Here is a 20,236-nt window from a genome sequence, read left to right as displayed (position 1 = left end):
CATGTGAGAAATGGGTGTGGGTGGAGGGAGTGGTTGTTTGAGGTCCTGAGGAAGACACCATCTTGCGTGATTAAACGTTTTGGTTTTGAAATGAAGCAGATTCAAAATAAAAGCCCTTCCCAAATGGTGCCTCCAAAGTCCTAAGTTTAAAAAGAACACACACACTCAGGTGGAGAAAACAAGTGGGCCGGCTACTAGTGAGTTAAAGGGAGTCAGAGAGAGAGGTGGTTTACAGGAAAGTGAGGGCTGCAGGAAAGTATCAGATTCACCCCGTTGCTGATATCAGACGGCATCAAATCCTAACATTAGAGGAAAACACGCACTTAGGTAAAATGATGCTTTGGACTTGTGGCTTATTTCACATGATAGGTTTGTTTAATTCAGTCATTAAATTGCCCCTTGAACATTCTTTTACATTCATCTCCCCCTTTCCCCATCTACTTGTTTTTCATCATACAGCTTAAAAATGTAAAGCATTTGAATCATCACTAATGATGCCATTTACTATTTATCATCCCTCAAAACTGCCTTCTAAAATGTATTCATGTCTAAGCCAAAATTGTACACGACTTGTTTTTGCTTTCAATATTCACGACGTGATGCACTTTGCTCTACATAACAGGATATGTAAACAGAACATGCAGCCCTTGCCTTCCCCCCACCCCCGCTCCCTCCTCCATGTACATTACCGCTATCTGGAAACTCAGGGTCAGTTTGTGGTTAATTTTAGCCAACAGGTAACAATTATTAGCAAACTTACTTATTGTATATCTGTACAGAGTTGAGTAACAAATGGTGATTATCTGAATGTGAGAGGTTGTGACTTCATGAAAATTGCTATTGTATGGGAGTAGAGGAAAACTATATAATTACTGTGAGCGTAAGAAATTCAATGATATATGTTCCAAATAAGAAAAAGTAGCCAAATGGCAGTTCCCACAGACCTGTTGTACAACTGGCAATTTTATGAGCTGCGAACGTACTTCTCTTTCCACTTCTACTTCCAGCCTAGCCAGGCCCTTTACTTCAGCTTTTACTTAAGTCCATCAAGGCTGAGAAGCCCAGACCAGGAGGCTTGGCTTAAAGCCTCCAGTGAGTATTAGTTCATTTAATTCTTGAAATGGATCTATTCACAGGTGTTGTCGCTACATAAGCAATGAAAAACCTTACTCTTGGAAAGTTTAGAAACTCACTAAAAACCTGGAGTGGGCTTACATGCCTAGACGGGAGTTTCAGGTTGTCAAAGGGAAGACACTCAACTCATGGTCAGAAAATCAGGTCAAGCCAGGGCTGGATCCAGAGAGAGACAATGATTTGGGTCATGAGGATGGTTGATTTGAAATTGAGATCCAGTTAAAGATCCTTGGCAATGACATGGCTCTTGAAACCAGCTTGGTCGATGACATCAATAGTTTGTTATGGTTTCTGACTGTCAGTGTTCCTCACTGCCATGACGTTATGTCTCCAATATGACCTAAGTCCTCTGCCATACCCACCTTCCTCAGACTCTGTAGACAGCTTTGAAAAGCTCCTTAGGGGGGCACCTGGGTGGCTCAGTCACTTAATTGTCCCACTTTGGCTCAGGTCATGATCTCATGGTTCTTGAGTTTGAGCCCCATGTTGAGCTCTGTGCTGACAGCTCAGACCCTGGAGCCTGCCTCTGATTCTGTGTCTCCCTCTCTCTCTGCCCCTCCCCTATTCACACTCTGTCTCTCTGTCTCTCAAAAATAAATATTATTTACAAAAAAAAATTTTAAAAATGTTTCCTAAATACCCTGTTCCTTTCTACCTCCCAAACTAATCAAATCTACTCTCAACCCCTCCCCTTCCCTTCTCTTTGCAAGATTGACTCTGAGCCTTTCTCTCCCCATGTTCTCCAGATACCATTCTTTTCTCCTTCCATCAGCCATTGTCTCACTGATGCTCTTGAATCTTTACACCCTCACTCAGCAGGGTTTTCTTTTCAGCTTGTCATCCCTGGTTTTTTTTCTAAACAACCAAACCAAATATTTTCAAAGACCTCTCCTAACCTACCATTTCTTCAAATCAGCTTTTTTTCCCCTGTGCTTTACCCTTCGGTTGCAAAATAAACAACTGTCCACCTTGTTCCCGTTATCTATCTGGACTCTGAGCAGGGATGAAACTACACTGCATGATTTCTTCTTCTCGGCCTTTTATATCTACAGAATTTCCATTTTATTGAAAGCAATTCCTATTTCTAATTCACTTAACCTCAGCATATGAAAATAGTTTTCGGGTTCTATACACAGGAATGCGCGGTTCATAGGAAGAGTAAAGGAGCTGGCTATAGGATGGGTGTTTAAGAACTTGGAATTAACCTGGGGCGCCTCGGTGGCTTAGTCGGTTAAGCGTCCGACTTTCGCTTAGGTCGTGATCTCGCGGTTCGTGGGTTCGAGCCCCGCGTCGGGCTCTGTGCTGACTGCCAGCTCAGAGCCTGGAGCCTGTTTCAGTCTGTGACTCCCTCTCTCTCTGGCCCTCCCCTGCTCACGCTGTCTCTCTCTCTCCTAGAAATAAATACAAATATTAAAAAAAAAAAAAAAAAAGAACTTGGAATTAACCTGCATTCGAGTGACTCCCAATTGGAAAATTGAGGCTGGCTGGGCATTATTTCAGACATAAGGAAAAAGTCACTCCACCTTCCTTCCCAATCCCTGCCTCTACCCATGCCCCCTGTTCTTGTCATTCCTCCAGTCTAGCTACTTTCTCCTCCTCCCCTTAGGGCTCTATCACTGTGACTTTCTGCTTCGTGCACAGAGTCATTTGTTATCTTAATAACAATACCAAAAGAAAAAAAAAAACAAACGTATAGCAAAGTGGGTCAGGCTGTCACCTTTCAGCCTTACAGTGGGCTTTGAAGGCAACCAAACAAGGGAACAGCCAGACGCAGGCTGCTGGCAAGTTACATTCCTAAATGCAGACACAGAGCCAAGGATGTTTTATCGTGAAGCACAGAGGCTAAGAGACAGCTTACAAATGAGTCTGTTCTTAGAACACTTCAGCTAAGCGTTCCCGTCCTGAGAGCCACACGGGAACCAGAGGGGGGACTGACTTACTGAAAGATGCGTGGGCCTCTTATCCAGGTTTGGGATGAGAATTGCCCCAGAGAGGACCTGCCCGCCAGCGGGCTGTGTTGAGCCAGCTGCTCCCCGAATGTTCATAGAGTAGGTCTGAGCCCCTTCTCTCGCTATTGCCAGTCAGGTCTAGCCTCTGCATGACCCCAGGATTCTAAGATGACGAGGCTGTGTCTACTGTCTGTGGAATGATCTTTCCAGATAAATGTAACAGAGTTACCATATCATAAATAGAATTAAGTGTCTTCCTTCTAGCCAGTCAGGGCAGAATACAAACTTGACATTAGGGATTGGGAAATAGACCTCTTCTGGGGGTTGCGCCAGACAACTAAGGTCTGCACTCCCTGAAGATCGGATGCCGAGGGGAAGAGAGATACAGATAGGCAGCAGATAAGGATTTGCATATTTATGAGAGTGTAGAAGTCTTGAGAAATACGCACAGGGTAAGCAAGGGTAAGCAAGGGCCTGAAAGCACTCAAGAAGGCTAGCACGCGCCACGACTAACACTGTGCTGTTGCTGTTGTTGCTGTAATGATTTGACCTTCAATTTTATCTTCATGTAGCAAAACTGCTAAAATGAAATTTTAAAAATAGTGTTTTTAAATTTTTTAATTTATTTTTTATTTAAAAAAATTGTTAATGTTTATTTCTGAGAGAGAGAGACAGAGTGTGAGCAGGGGAGGGGCAGAGAGAGAAGAAGACACAGAATCCGAAGCAGGCTCCAGGCTCTGAGCTGTCAGCCCAGAGCCCAATGCAGAGCTCAAACTCACAAACTGTGAGATCATGACCCAAGCCAAAATCCGATGCTTAACCAACTGAGCCGTCCAGACACCCCTGTTTTTTATTTATTTTTAAAGAAATGTTTGTTTATTAAATGTTTGTTTATTTTTGAGAGAGACACAGCGTGAGCAGGGGAGGGGCAGAGCCAGAGGGAGACACGGAATCCAAAGCAGGCTCCAGGCTCTGAGTTGCCAGCGCAGAGCCCGACGTGGGGCTTGAGCCCACGAACTGTGAGATCGTGACCTGAGCTGAAGTCAGATGCTTAACCCACTGATCCACCCAGGTGCCCCCCAAAATAGTTGCTTTTTTAAACATCACTTCGAGTAATATGGTAAATATAAGTGACAGGTTAATTTTATGCATATTCACAGATCATGTGACCATGCTGCTCTAAGCACTCACAAGTTGACACAGAAAATGGAATTTTGCTGCTTTTGTATTTGTTAACAAGAAACCTCTTTTACAGTTTCATTTTTTGCTCTTAATTTATGTAGGGACAGAAATTTGTCCTAGGTCCTTAGGCCATATTCTCCTCCAAAATAAACTGATCACTTTCAGCTAAAATTTAAGTATAGAATTGTTAAATAGTCTTTCATAGATCTACAGCCAAAGTTTTATTTTATTTTTAAAGCTCTTTATTTGAGTATAGCTGATGCACAGTGTTACATTAATTTCAGGTATACAACATAATGATGCATAGATTTCTACATTATACTGTGCTCAACACAAGTATGGCTACCATCCATTTGTCACCAAAGAGCACTGTTACAGTATCATTGGCTGTATACCTTTGTAGAGCAGGTATTTTAAAGAGAAGCTGTTAGGAAGAGAATTAGTCACTAATTTTTATTTTTATTATTTTTAAAAAGTTTGTTTATTTTGGGAGAGAGAAACAGCTGGGGAGGGGCAGAGAGAGAATCCCAAGCATTTGACGTGGGGGCTCAAACCCACAAACCATGAGATCATGACTTGAGCCCAAACCAAGAGCCAGACACTAAACAAATGAACCACCCAGGCGCCCAAGTCACTAATTTTTAGATTGGAGTTCCTTAAAGTTTAGACGGAAGATTCGTACCATCTCGGTGTAACAATCAGGATACCGCAGAATGATCATGGGGTTTTCCTAATGCTGAAGGTGAATGGAAACAAATAATACAAGTGGCATGGAATAGACTCAGACAATATTAAAAATTGCTTCAACTTACTTCCTTATTTGGAGGGGGGGTAGAAACAGAGTTCACACTTCATTCTTTTCTTTTTTAATGCTCTACTTGTTGATTAGAACTGCATATTAAGTGATAATGAACTTAATAATTGTGACTACTTAATAAGAACCTGTTAGGAGCCTTGTGTATTATATATATATATATGTATACACACACACATACATATATATATGTATATATATATATTTTTTAATTCATATATATTTTTTAAAATTCTGAATGGTAAATTTTATTTTTCATCTCTCTTAGATGTGGAAAGGGAGTCAACAGATTGAAGTTCACATAACTAGAAAGTAGCAGAGAGAGGTTTGGGTCTCAGGTTCAACATCAAAGCTTTGTCTGCTGTGTCCAGGGAACCATTCTAGTTATCTGTGGATAACTCCTAAAGAGAGAAAAGCTAGATCACCTTTACGGGGCAAGAAGGCTAGCCTTTCTTGTGTCTCTTAGAAGGATATCCAGTCTGGTGGCCCTTTGCTGCTGGCTTCCTCAAGAGCAAATGATATGGGTGAGTTTCTTTAGACTGACCTTCTGTTTTTTAATATTTTTTAATCTTTATTTTTTATTTTTTTAAGTTTATTTATTTTTGAGCGAGAGACAGAGAGAGTGAGCAGGGGAGGGGCAGAGAGAGGGAGAGAGAGAATGTCGGGCAGGCTCTGTGCTGTCACCACAGAGGCCGATGTGGGCTTAAACTCACAAACCATGAGATCATGACCTGAGCCCAAACCAGGAGTCAGACACGTAACTGACTGAGCCACCCAGGCACCCCAATCTTTATTTATTTGAGAGAGAGAGAGAGAGAGAAAGAGGGGGGGGGGGGGGACAGAGAGAGAGGGAGACAGGATCCAAAGCAGGCTCCAGACTCTGAGCTGTTAGCACAGAGCCAGATGTGGGGCTCGAACCCACGAGCTGAGTAGAAGCTGGAGCTTTAACCAGCTGAGCCACCCAGACGCCCCTAGACTGAGACTTCTTAAGAGTAGAGACATTATTTCCTTCTTTTCTTCTTAAGTGTGTCATTACCCTTTCTTCATCAGCTAACACTCACACACACAGTGGTTAGGTGAGGGGGGTCCAGGGCAAATTCTCTCAGCTTCCTATTTCCTTTCACTTTGAGCTGTTTGGGGGATGAATTAACCACAAAATTCTACTCTACCGTGTTCTCCTGGAGGTCCAGCTGTGTATAGTCCTGCCCCAAGAGAACACAGACTAAAACCGCTTTGCTGATGGTATAGCTGTACTTGAGGGAACAGAGAGCCGACCCCACAGGATAGACACTGCACAGCCTGTCTATCTGAAGATCTCCCCTTCTCGTGCATTATTCAGGTACAGACATGGTACTTAAATACCTCTATAATGTGAACTGCCTGAAGTTTAGCTACTGTTTCTTAGATGACAAGGCGGGGCATGTAAAATGCGCTGGGGATATTTACTAGCCAAGACGGCTGTGATCCGAGAAGGGAAGTGTCGCTTTGTCATCCCTCTCATACTGGGCACAGTCAGCAGAGACCCTGGCTCTTGGGGAAAAAGAACAGGACTGGCAAATCGTAGCTCAGTCAGAGCTGCGGATGAGGTCAGATTCTCCGAGGTGTTTAGAGTCTGAAGGGTGGGAGAGTTAGCTCCTTAAATATGGAAATAGGCTTGAGCTAATGGTGTCTGAAGAGGGGAGGGGGGAGGAAGAGAAGAGGAAGTAGCAGTGATGATGTGCATTACAGGCGTTCAAGATGGCCCAGTCCCCATGGTTATCACCAGGAAAGTGGTTTTGTTGCAGGGCAGTAGAAGGGTTGACTGTCCTGATTTACCACATAAAATCCTTGATTCTCTCCAACTAACTTGCCTGAAACTCCAAATTAGTGCTTTAGATACAAAAATCTTTGCTGAGTTGATGCAGCTTTTTATGTGTCCCCATCTCAATTGCCATTAGATCATTTAGTAAAGACTTTAATCTTCTCCGTGCTCTCATTTCTCACATTTTAGTGGGATAACACGGTGGTCATTTTGCTCAGTTCTAGAAATAGGCTGCAATCAGACTCCGAGGACACAATCATGTTGTCTTTCGATTGAAAACAATAAAAATAGTTGCTGCCCATTACTCTGTATACTTCATTACTATTTTATTTTTATAGCCTCATTGAATCTGATATGAATCATAAGTATTTGAGGCCTGTGTCATTTCTGTGATTGAAAAGTTAAAGGACACAGATTTACCCTTTATGGAGGTGAATTCATTACTTGGGATTCTATACCTAAATCTAGGTGTTGCTACCAGACGAATGATTCTGTCTGTTTAGCTTACATTTCTCAGTACATTTATTTATTTAAAGAGGAAGATGTCTAAAAACATAATACACTTTCCTTTTCATATTTATATTTTATGAAAAGAGCAGTGATATTTTTTTCCTTTTTGTCCTTAAGCAATGTAATGTCAGCGTTGCGCTTACAATAAATATAGATTCCTCAGTACAACTAAGTGTCCTTTTCTCCACTTACCTGTTATAAGATGGAAATTCAGAAGAAGAAAATTCATTTCTATGTGTGCCTTTTAATCTTTTCACAATTTCTCATCCCATTAATTCTTAACTATTCAAGTCTTATCCTTCAAAGGAAAAACATTAACCTACAACTCTCTTAACTTCTCCCTGACCCTAAACTGATTTTTACTTCTCTTTTCATAACTGCCCTTGACCTACTTACTATCCAAAGCTCCGTGTTGCCTTATGTTCTGTCTCAGCATCCAGTGGAAGGCACGTGCACCATTGAAAAGGATCCCTAAAGGGATGCATTGTTTGGAATTGCTCAGCTTCTCTAGAACAACAGCTTTCATTCTAGAATTTTCTGTCGGAGTCAAAACAAGCCTCAAATCCTCTGCAAATTTGATTCACATGTTTAATTCAAAGCAATGAATTAACTAATTTAGAGTTATTAAACCAGCAGCCTGCCGACTTTAGGGAAAAAAAGACACAGAACAAAATGAAAAAAAGCCGACTATCCAAATTTCCAACTTCTCAAGATGATAAGAAAGACACAGACATCGACTCAAATACAGCTGCCTAATCATATGCAACTTTCAGTAGCTCTCTGAGGATTGCTTCCATTTTCCTTTCACTCTTCCTCGTCAGGGCATAATAACCTTTAGACAGAGGGCTTTCTCTAGCTTTGCCGCTGTTTGCTGTAGAGCACCGTGTTTAGTCAGCACCATTTACGAGATTATGTTCATCATCAATACTGAGTTCTGTCAGGTTCCTAGGACAGAAGAGGGAGGGTGCCCTGTGCTTACTCAGGTGGAATTCCATTTTGAAAAGTCAAAAGAATGGTTTATTCCATAGCATGTTTTGTTTATAATTGTCCAGACCTCTTTTCCTTCTTGGCAGGAGGATACAAGTGTGTGGAAAAATAACTAAAATGTACCATGGACACAAGGGCAAGGACCAGGTACTCGTTAAATCATCTGAAGGTCTCTTTGCCTCTTAGGACATTTTTCTCGAGTAATGTTGTTTAGGATGTGTTCTGAAGAAAGGAAAAGATAGTTTGGCGAACCCGGAGTGGAGGTCTGTCCAGTGTCACTAAGAATAGTATGTTTGTGGGGCGTCTGGGTGGCTCAGTCGGTTAAAGTCCAACTTCTGCTCAGGTCATGGGACTCACAGTTCATGGGTTCGAGCCCCGTGTTGGGCTCTGTGCTGACAGCTCAGAGCCTGGAGCCTTTTTCTGGATTCTGTGTCCCCCTCTCTCTCTGCCCCTCCCCTGCTCTCTCTCTCTCTCTCAAAACTAAACATAAAAAATTAAAAAAAAATAGTATGTTTGACAGTTAGCCAAAACTGGAAAATGTGTACATCACAGTAAAGGCTTGGAAGTTCTCTAAGGTTTTTACGTTGGAAAAATTCATGAATTCTCTTGTATTTGTACACGTGTGGGGATCAGATTGCTGTTTCTGCTACTTTCACTCTTTTTCTACCATTTGCTTTTATGCTTTCTCTCTCTCTCTCTTTTTTTTTTTTTTTTTCACAAAAGTGCAACCTGCATACAGTAAAGTGCACAAACCTTAAGGGTAAAGCTTGATTAATGCAATTTATGTGTGGTTTTGTTTTTCCAAGTATTTTATACGATGCGTATCTGGTGAAGTCTGTAGTTCTGTGCTCAAGTTTCCTAAACACTACACATTGCTTCCAAAATGCTTTTGACATGTCCTCTGAAATAGAATTAAAAACCTGGTGTAGGTGAGTTAATGGCTAAGTCACATTCTGCGTTTTGGAACCCATAGGTTGTCAGGCTTAGTGTGCTGGAGTGAACACTCACCATGAGTATATTGCTCTTTTCTGAAAAAGGTAATAGAATGCAGAATCTTGAGAACACAGTAAATATATATACACATGTATGTATACATATATATTTTATATATACACCTATATTATATATGCCACATATATAATATATAAATGCCACACATAAACAAATGGTGAGAAATGGAGAAAAAGAGAGAGAGAAAATAGATCTACTAGGAAAGGCTTGCAGGAAGCTTTATGTATATTTTTTCACCCCATCTGCCCAGCCTTCCTCCATGGATACTGAGTTCTTGACACTTGTCAGTATATTGCTTCGGAGTTTTTTTTTAGGTAGCTGGAAATCCCATCAGCAATGTGTGTCTCCCTGAGGTTATAAGCTCCTTGTGAACAAGAATGTGTTCGATTTTGTTTGGTCATTCGTTCCTCCATCACTTCCATCTTCCAAAGCCCTTAAAGGCATATGGAGCTCTGTTCACAACAGAGACGCAATAAGGTGCTTTAGAATAAATTTTTAAAAACAAACAGAAATCGCTGTGGTTTCCGAGCAGGGCCCTGATTGCTCCTGCGGCCCCCAACCCACCACAGCTGCTCATATAGTGAAAGTCAGGAGCTCGGAAAAACCTCTTCAGCTGTATACTCACTCCTAATGTGTCCCTTGGCTAAAGGGAAGCCTGATGAAAGGGGGGAGGGGAGAGTGGAAATTTACTCCCTTTCTGCCTGATGTTGTAAAGTTCCAGAGTGTGGAATGTCAGTATTCAGCTGTCAGAGCTACGCTACCCCCTGAGCCCCAGGCTAGAACTCTCCCTCACTCATAAGTAAAACTGAAAGACATTCAAGATTTGTGGGGGTCATCACAATATAAGCAGACTGTGTTATCATCTATTGCATCAGTATCAGAACTGAGACTTTCTTTAACGAAAGGGGACTTTGTTCCTCAGACTTCCTTAAAATCTCTCCCTGTTTCTCTAACCTTTCTTTTTCTCTCCGCCATCATTCATGGCCAGAGTGATTGGTCATTGATGTAGGAATAACCTCAAAGCCCATTTAATACCTGTACCAATGCTATTTATAAACTAGCGGGATGAATTGAATGTTTAGAAGGTCTAAAACAGAATATAGACTTTATGCCCCCATGGTCATCTCTCCAATGTCAGGGAAAGTTTATAGTTAGAATCTCACTCACCAGATTATTACATAATATATTTGTTTTTAAATACATAAATTAAAAATGAATAGGCTCCATTTGCTTTCTAAGTGGCGATAACACAGTGTCAAATTACCACATCTCATTCTTTTTTCTTTAATTTTCTTTTAACATTTATTCATTTTTGGGAGACAGCAAGCAGGAGAGGGGCAGGAGAGAGAAAGACACAGAACCTGAAGCAGGCTCCATGCTCTGAGCTGTCAGCACAGAGCCCATTGTGGGGCTCAAACCCATGAACCGTGAGATCATGAGCTGAGCCAAAGTCAGACACTTAACCGACTGAGCCACCCAGGTGTCTCTCCCACATCTCTTTCTTAAGTCAGAGAGGAGATGATGGAAATGTCTCTGCTAGGTCCTCAGTATGTATTCTTGCTCCTAAGAGGGTCTCATGTTTCGCCATGATACTAGATGGTATCATACTCTATTTTTCAAGTTTTTTGGAATAGTAGTATTTTTTACTGAAGCTAGATATCTAGGCATAATGTTGTCAAAGTAAACCTTTAATTGTCTCAGGATAGACTGCATGTTTAGCCCTTACATTACAATTTAGAAAGGTACCATGGGCCTGGCTGCTCTAGCAGTTGAAGGACTTTTAGGCAACCCCAGTGAGGCTGATAATTTTATCCCTCGTGGTTGCTCACCAGTGAGGCTGCGTGTCAGAGCTCAGTGTGAAAGACACGGACAAAGAACACTCCGAACTCGCTGCCATTTTTGGTAATGTGTTCAAATAGCAGCAGAAATTAGAAATCTATAAAAAGTAACATACACCAAGATTACATTTTAAAAACAAAAGTTAAATAAATATAAACAATTATAAAGTCAACTTCATGCAAATTCCTCTTGATTTCTTGTTCTGAACTTTTACTGTATAATTACGTATCTTCTCTCTGGATTCCAGTTATCAATCGTGGACTATCCCCACTCCTTTTTATTTGTTTGTTTGTTTTGGTTGACTTTTCTTACTTTTCTAGAAAACTTTTTTTTTTTTTTATATTCAGTCAAGTTTGGTGTCATGGTGTAAGATAGTGGGAAGGAAATGGCCTTATGAGTCATATACCTAAATTCCATCCATGACCTCAGTACTTGCTGGCTCTCTCATCATTGTCATCTGTAAAACTGAAAAAGACGATAATTCTTTTCAGGGTTATTGTGAGAATTAAATAAAATAACATGCAAAAATTCTAATACTTAGGTTCCTGACATGTTGATAAACTTATGATTAGCTTATTACACTATGGACGCACCTATGAAGAAACCATTTTATATCTGGCCTGCTGCTTGCTTGGGCAGAGTATGGAGAAAATCCCATTTTTTAAAATTTAATTTCCATTGTGTATCTAAGTACATATCAGAATTTTTTATTAGCATTCTCATTTTAATGAGCATTCTCTCTAACTTCATAAAAATGTTATTGTAAATGTAGAACTTCTATGTAACTGATATGAATACCTTTGTGAGAGGTTCTATATTAATTCACACAGTGACATGTTTTTTATGATTGCTTTTAGGAAAAGGTTTTAAATCTTAAATGTCATATATTTACATAATCAGGAATCTTATTTACTCTTCGTGTATCTTACTGTGAACATCTCCTGTCCAAAGTCACAATTTTAGCCTGGACAAGATAGACGATCTTCCGTTGTATAAACCAAGGACCCAACTTGAAATTTGGGGCTAAAGACTTAGTCATGGCAGGTTAAAGTAATAAATAAAATATTTGGGGCGTATATTGGCTGCCAAGTATGCATGTTCCTCAGACAAACAATAAATACTTGTAGCAGAATCTGGACTCAGGCACTCAGGGGGTTGGATCTCAAATAACTCAATTCTTTGATCTTTAGTTCAACATGTATGAAAAAAGCATATAATAACAATCATAATCACCTCAGAAGTTGCTGTGAAGAGTAATCAGGCTCAATACCTATTAACTATTATCAATATTATCATTGATGATTTAATATTCTTTTTTCTTCTTTTTTTATGTTTTTTTTTTAAATTTATTTCTGAGAAAGAGAGAGAGACAGCATGAACAGGGGAGGGTCAGAGAGAGAGAGGGAGACACAGAATCTGAAGCAGGCTCCAGGCTCTGAGCTAGCTGTCAGCACAGAGCCTGACGCGGGGCTCGAACCCACAAACTGTGAGATCATGACCTGAGCCGAAGTCAGACGCTTAACCGACTGAGCCACCCAGGCGCCCCGATGACTTAATATTCTTGGTAACGGTGTTATTGATAATGATTGTTTTGTATCACCACTACCACTCCATCCTACACTTCCTCACTTTTCATCAATTTCATCTACAGACACAATTTTCTATTAACTATTAAGAAAAGTGATTCATTTAAGCCCATTTACCAAATGTAAATATTAATGGCTCTTATGTTAACATTTATATATCATGGATCAAAGAAGTTACCTCACTTTGAGGTTTCCCACAACTCTAGAAGAAAAATAGGGTTATTAATATTCTTGTTTGAAAAACAAAAGAAAATTAAGCATCCTGGAAGTGTTTAGTGACATGATCAGACTCTCACAGCTAACAATTAAGAGCAGAGATTAGCACTCACTACTTTTCAAGGGTAATATGAAACCGTGATACATTTCCCACTGCTACATATAGAGACTCAAGTAGTAAAGAAAGAAGCTAGGGCCAGAAATTTTTTTCTCGTAAATTTCCATGATACTTGCAAAACTTAGTCATAAACTAACATTGTGAGATACCGAATGGATTACTGTACACTTGACATTTTAAGATGTTGAATCCTCAGGGTCATCTTCATTGTTTAGTCTGTTGTGATTCTGTTATTTCATCCGTGATGTAACAATTTTCACTTTAATAAAACCCTGTGATGCCACACCGGAGGGAAAAACTTTTGCAGAAATGTAAACAGCAGAGGAGGCAAGGGCGTGGCACAAAGAAGTGTCTTCCCTTGCCCCATTGCTTGTGCATCATATGAGGAGAAAAGAATGCCATCCCTCAGACATTTGTCCTGGCTTCTAAATGAAATGTTTTCCATTTTTATATGTGGCATGACTATGAACAAGCAAATATTAGAACTCAGAATTCAGAGGATATGATAGCAGCTAAGTATGTTAACGTTATATAGATTTGCTATGTCTACCTGGNAGGCCCAGGCAGCATCCTCTGGGTACAATTCATCATTATACAAATGCCTACCAATTTCACATCTTCTGGATAAAGTGTAACTCTCAAGTGGAGAAGGGAAACTGAGAAAGAGTATCTAACTCAAAGGTAAGGATGATAGTTTTAGTGGTAGAGTTTTTGCTCACTATCCTTGAAACAGAGAATGATCACTTAAACCCCCTACTGTGGCCTCAGCTTCTGTCTTCAGAACAAGAGGGTGACAGGATGGTTTATGTATTTTATAGTGCTGTTAATGGAAGGTGAGATAACATATGTTTGTGAGCCATAAGACTGTTTTCTTTTAGTTTTTTGGATACTTTGGGTTTGGGATTGTTGTTGTTGCTATTGTTTTTAAAGTTTGTTTATTTTTGAGAGAGAGACAGAGACAGGTCTAAGACAAATCCTAAGCAGGCTTCATACTGCCTGATGAGGGGCTCAAACTTATGAGCCATGAGATCATGACTTGAGCTGAAATGGAGTCCAGTACCTAACTGACTGAGCCACCCATGCGCCCCTTGTTCTTTTTTAGTTGAAATGTAATGCGTGCTCACTGTAGACAAGAAGAGGGGAAGAGAAGAAAGGAGAAAAACTAACAAATAAATAAATAGAATCATACAGCTTTATATTGTGATGTTTTAGAATAATAACGGGTATTATTATTAGCACAAACAATGGCAAGAGCCAGGTACTACAGATAAATCACTCTTATGCTTTCTTAATCCATAAAATAAAAGATCAAACTAGTTTATTTTTTAACATAAATGTTATACTTATACATTACTTTCAATAGGAAGTCACCAAAAAGCTTTTTAAAACTAAAATAAATATAGCCCTATGTTTTATTAAAATGAATGCAAAGAATAACGTGTCACATAGGACATTCAGAAGGTAAATGTTTGGTATTTTTCAATAAAAATTTATTAAAGTGAACAATTTGTGAACATATAACTATAACTCAATTCAAAATATGTCAATGAATTTAATGAACAGAGAAAAGTGAGCTTATAAAGAAGTCAGGATTCTGTCTTCCAGTTACCTTAACTAATGAGGAATCATTGGAATAATGATTGGATTAGTGAAATTACTTTGTTCAAATAAGTTTCATGAATAAACAGTTGTATGAATCACGACCCCCCCCCCAAAAAAAATGTGCCATTACAGAGAAATGCTATTGAGACAATTCCACTGGGTAAGTAAATAGAGGTTGAATTAATAATATTAATTGTTAATCCTGTTTTGATTCAATAAACATTTTTGAGCACCGGTTACATTTGAGGCCGTGAGCTAGATGGCAGAGCTACAAAGACTAGGTAGGAAGCCAAAATTCACTGCTCTTTTAGTGAAGGAGGAAAATCATAGATGGGTGTATCAGTTGGTGTCCTAGGTCAAAGCCATGAACAAGGGACTTACAAAGATAGAATCCTGAGGGCAATGAACTGCAATATTCCCCCCGCCCTCCATCTGCTGGGGGATACATTTCAAGACCCCCCAGTGGATGTCTATTGTGCTATGCTTTAACAATACCAAACTCTTTGTAATACCCAGTGAGGAATATAATATTGAAGAAAGCGCTTCCTCCGAAGCGTAACACACACGACACACTAGGAATGTTTATGTGATGGATAAGGACCAAGTCCACAGAAATCGTTGTGATATACAAGGGTGGGATGGTACATAGTGGGCCAGATCTTAAAACAGATAACACAGGGGTGGCTTCAGAAGTGTTTCCTAACATGCCTTATAATTCTGAGTCAGGAGGTCTAGAGTGAGCCTGAAAATCTGCATTTTGTGTAATTATAAAAGGATATATTCATAATGGAAGCATTGAATAGTATTCGGAAGCATCGGATGTCAAAAGTAAATGACACTTTGTAAGTCCCTTTTTCTTGGCACCGTAACTGACACCTCATGTATAATTTTGGAAGGCAAAATGGTAACTGGCGTTTCATTCACATCATTACCTTGATTAAACTCTTCAATGTTTCCTCCAGACCTACAAATTCATTTCATATATGTAATCACCCTTCTGCTTAAATAGAACTATATTCTATAACATTCTAGTCTTGCTGTGAGCATATCGTCTTCTAACTATATAACTTTCCACAAGGCCAGACCACATATATCTACCTCATTGTTTTAACAGCTGCATACTATTCCACTGCAAGGGTATTTTGTAATCTATTTAACCAATCCTCTGTCAGTGAGTTGTTTTAATATTTTCAGGGGATTTTTCTACGATAGCACTTCTGAATGAACATCCTTGAGTAGACCATTCTGCTCATCTTTATAACTATAGCTGAAATATAACTTCCTACATGTAGGCTGGCACCAGACTTTGGTGATATTATCTGAAAAATGATAATTATGTGTTTATTTAAGCACAGCAGGGTTTGGCAACATAAAGTACACTCAGGTTCAATAATTGCTTCTTTAGCAACCCATCCTTGCCACGAGACCATGTGCCTCTCAGAGGCGGGGACCTTGTCTTCATCATCACTGAATACCCAGCATATATCAAATGCCTAATCCAGAGAGATTGCTTGATAGGGTGTGAGGACTAAGTAAATGAGTAAATTCTTAAACAAACTGAGGTTTGTCCATAGTCTTATCTCTCTGATTGACTCGATACGTGACCTTATATAAATTACTGACTCTTTCTGGGCTTCAGTTCCCTCTTCTGACAAACAAATATAAATCCTAGCCTGACTGTACCAAATATTTGGCAGGAAGAACAGTAGAATAATAAATTTGCTGGTGACTTGAAAAATAAAACATTCAGAAAATTAATGTAGTTATCAAGACACATTTAATAAATGACTTCCTTTGCAAGATATAGAATATTGGAAATGTTAGCTATGTGATACTAACTACAGAGTAAAACAGAGATCAGAGAAAAATGATACGCATTAGGGGATGTGTGTTGGCTAATTAATTATTGTTATCTTGTATTTGTTATAATTAGCATCAGTATCATTATGAAAAAGGCTTACTTAGAGCTACCAGATGGAAAGGTGCTAGGGACTATAAAAGTCACAGAGTCAATTCTCTTAAGTTTTATGCGTTCTTCTTCCCATTGGTTTATTAATTTTTATGGCTCTACCAGAAACCTCTTGATGCTTTAGAAGTTTTTATGTATAATTTTAGTTTATTTAGTTTAATTTATCAGTAGTGTACTCACTTAAATTGATTGATGATAGACAGACAGATATCACATCTAGATATGGACACATTCAAAATGTTTTCAAACTTCAAATACTCTGCCAGCCTGAAAAGATCTTTTGAAGCCTCCATTTAGTGTCTTTGCCTTTAATGTGTGGAATCGGGGAAGATAGGCACAATAAACATGGAGGGGAAGAATGAAGATTTTTGGAGAAAAAGTCATGGTTGAAAAGCATATATTTTAAAGCAATGTTTATATTTGTTAATTCTATTCTATTTCCCTGCAGGTTTACATGTGTATTTGGCTACTTGGCTTCTGACTGAGAGAACACAAAATGAATAACTCAACAAACTCCTCTAACAATGGCCTGGCTCTGGCCAGTCCTTATAAGACATTTGAAGTGGTGTTTATTGTCCTTGTGGCTGGATCGCTCAGTTTGGTGACTATCATTGGGAACATTCTGGTCATGGTCTCCATTAAAGTCAACCGCCACCTCCAGACCGTCAACAATTACTTTTTGTTCAGCTTGGCCTGTGCCGACCTCATCATTGGTGTTTTCTCCATGAACTTGTACACCCTCTACACTGTGATTGGCTACTGGCCTTTGGGACCTGTGGTATGTGACCTTTGGTTAGCCCTGGACTACGTGGTCAGCAATGCCTCAGTAATGAATCTGCTCATTATCAGCTTTGACAGGTACTTCTGTGTCACCAAACCGCTCACCTATCCCGTCAAGCGGACCACAAAAATGGCAGGTATGATGATTGCAGCTGCCTGGGTCCTCTCCTTTATCCTGTGGGCCCCAGCCATTCTCTTCTGGCAGTTCATCGTAGGGGTAAGAACTGTAGAGGATGGGGAATGCTACATTCAGTTTTTCTCCAACGCCGCTGTCACCTTTGGTACTGCCATTGCAGCCTTCTATTTGCCTGTGATCATCATGAGTGTGCTTTATTGGCACATATCCCGAGCCAGCAAGAGCAGGATAAAGAAGGATAAGAAGGAGCCTGTGGCCAACCAAGAACCAGTTTCTCCAAGTCTGGTTCAAGGAAGGATAGTGAAGCCAAACAACAACAACACACCTGGCAGTGATGATGGCCTGGAGCACAACAAAATCCAGAACGGTAAAGCCCCCAGAGATGCTGTGACTGAAAACTGTGTCCAGGGAGAGGAGAAAGAGAGCTCCAATGATTCCACCTCTGTCAGCGCTGTTGCCTCTAATATGAGAGATGATGAAATAACCCAGGATGAGAACACAGTTTCCACTTCCCTGGGCCACTCCAAAGATGAGAACTCTAAGCAAACGTGCATCAAGATTGTCACCAAGACCCCCAAAGGTGACTCATGTACCCCAACGAATACCACTGTGGAGCTAGTCGGTTCTGCAGGTCAGAATGGAGATGAAAAACAGAATATTGTGGCTCGTAAGATTGTGAAGATGACTAAGCAGCCGGCCAAAAAGAAGCCTCCTCCTTCCCGGGAGAAGAAAGTGACCAGGACGATCTTGGCTATTCTGTTGGCTTTCATCATCACCTGGGCCCCGTACAATGTCATGGTGCTCATTAACACCTTCTGTGCACCCTGCATTCCCAACACAGTGTGGACAATTGGTTATTGGCTCTGTTACATCAACAGCACTATCAACCCCGCCTGCTACGCACTTTGTAATGCCACCTTCAAGAAGACGTTTAAACATCTTCTCATGTGTCATTATAAGAACATAGGCGCTACAAGGTAAAAACACCTTTATGGAGAAAGAAGGTGGTCAGGGGAGCTTGGGAAACAGAAAAGGGAAAAAAAAGACCTCCCCATTTTAAAAATCTCTGCCATTGCACTTTACAGTCTTATTACAGAATGTGCAATTAAGGAGCCCAACAGTGACACTTTTATCGTGCCTATGCTCCGGTTTGAGAAACCCGCACCTTATCAAGAAACCCTGTCAGTTCTGGAGCAATGAGACCATGAAAGAGACATGTTGGAATTATGGACTTAAAGAACAATCTACACGTTCTCATACTCTCTTGAAGAAGGGCTTCTGAATCTACAGTGTTATCTCTGCACAAGAAGAATAATAACCTCGCTCCTTTTTATTTCCATTTTGTTTTGTTCCCGTGTGTCATATGAAGCTGAAATGCCACAGTTACAAGCTAACATGGAGACTTAAACATAAAGAAATAGACATCACACGATGGAGAAGTGAAGAAAGAAATCAAAAGAAAAAAAGGATATAGAAATGGTCTCCACAGTGTTAAGTGTTAAGCATATATTATTCTTTTGTTACAGTTTTATTTGGAGAACTGCCATGTAATCAATGTTTTTTTAACCTTTCCCTTTTCCCACCATCAAAAGAAAGCAAAAAAACAAAAACCCCAACTAGATCATACCATTATTTTTCATAGTATGGCACTGGTTTCTGTACATCCCTGTTCTACTTTGTGTAAAGACAAAATCTGCAGGACTTTCGCTAAATACAACCAGAGATGGCCATGAAAATGGGCATTTCATCCCTGCCCCTGTGTTCTTTGCATTCTGTGAGGATATAAAAGCCTATAAAGTTTTAGCTTGCTTATGATCCTGTAGGTGAAGTGTTTTCACCAATCTGGTTTTCTCCTAAACTAGTTCCTTAAGTTATTGGATAGCCTACCTAATATATGCTTGAGAACCAAAGTCATTTTTTAAAGTGGATTTTGTCAAATTAAATAATGGTCATCTTCAGTTGGAGAGAGTTTAGGGAGGCCAGGTGAATTTTGAAATAAGAAAATAGAAGACTGAAAGGGCATTCTGTTTCAACCTGAGTCTGCCTGACCCGTGTTTGAAATGCTAACTTGTAAAACATGAACTTCTGGCCTTTGTCAGCAGGATGAAACTGCTTTTTTCATTTGGAATACCAAGTAGGATTAGCGGACTCTGGTGGCACCAGACTTCTGGGTCACTCCCAAGAGAATAAGACCATCTCTTCAATGCCTGCTAATAAATTATATTCAATTTATAGACCATTGAGGTTTTTATAACCATCCCATATCCCATGGGAGGAGGAAAAAATAGTTATAAAACATTTCCTGGAACCACATGTTCCGTGTTCCTCAAATTGTTAATTCTCCCTAAAATTTTTTAACTTCAAAGGTCTGTCCATAGAAGTAATCTTTGTGGCAAGAATGTAGTGGGTAACTAACAGTCCAAGTGAGGTCAGCAAACTCTGAAGAAGCATGGAGGTAGCTGCTCCGGTGGCCTTTCTCATTATTTCTTTAATTCTAGACCATAAAAAGTCCTGTAGGAACTAATACCCAAACAGTGGCTGTCTATAGATCTTGTCCATGTAGAGACTTTTATTTGGTACCCCTCATAAACCTATGATTGTG

At 39.9% G+C, this 20,236-nt stretch overlaps 1 protein-coding gene across 1 annotated transcript; it reads left to right on the top strand.

Moving 5' to 3' along the window:
- Window positions 1–17,214: 17,214 nt before the first annotated feature.
- CHRM2 (cholinergic receptor muscarinic 2) lies at window positions 17,215–19,372 on the top strand. Its single transcript, XM_077770768.1, has one exon. The coding sequence runs from the start codon at window positions 17,215–17,217 to the stop codon at window positions 18,613–18,615; it is 1,401 nt and encodes a 466-aa protein (XP_077626894.1). The 3' UTR covers window positions 18,616–19,372.
- The last annotated feature ends 864 nt before the right edge of the window (window positions 19,373–20,236 follow it).

This window comes from Crocuta crocuta, unplaced genomic scaffold, assembly GCF_008692635.1.
Source record: "Crocuta crocuta isolate KB4526 unplaced genomic scaffold, BGI_CrCroc_1.0 scaffold266, whole genome shotgun sequence".
NCBI classification, from domain to species: Eukaryota; Metazoa; Chordata; class Mammalia; order Carnivora; family Hyaenidae; genus Crocuta; species Crocuta crocuta.
Note: the sequence above shows the minus strand (reverse complement) of the source record. Positions and strands in the feature narration are given on the sequence as shown.

Coding starts and splice junctions, on each gene's coding strand:
- CHRM2 (XM_077770768.1), top strand. CDS start 17,215: ATGAATAACTCAACAAACTCCTCTAACAATGGCCTGGCTCTGGCCAGT.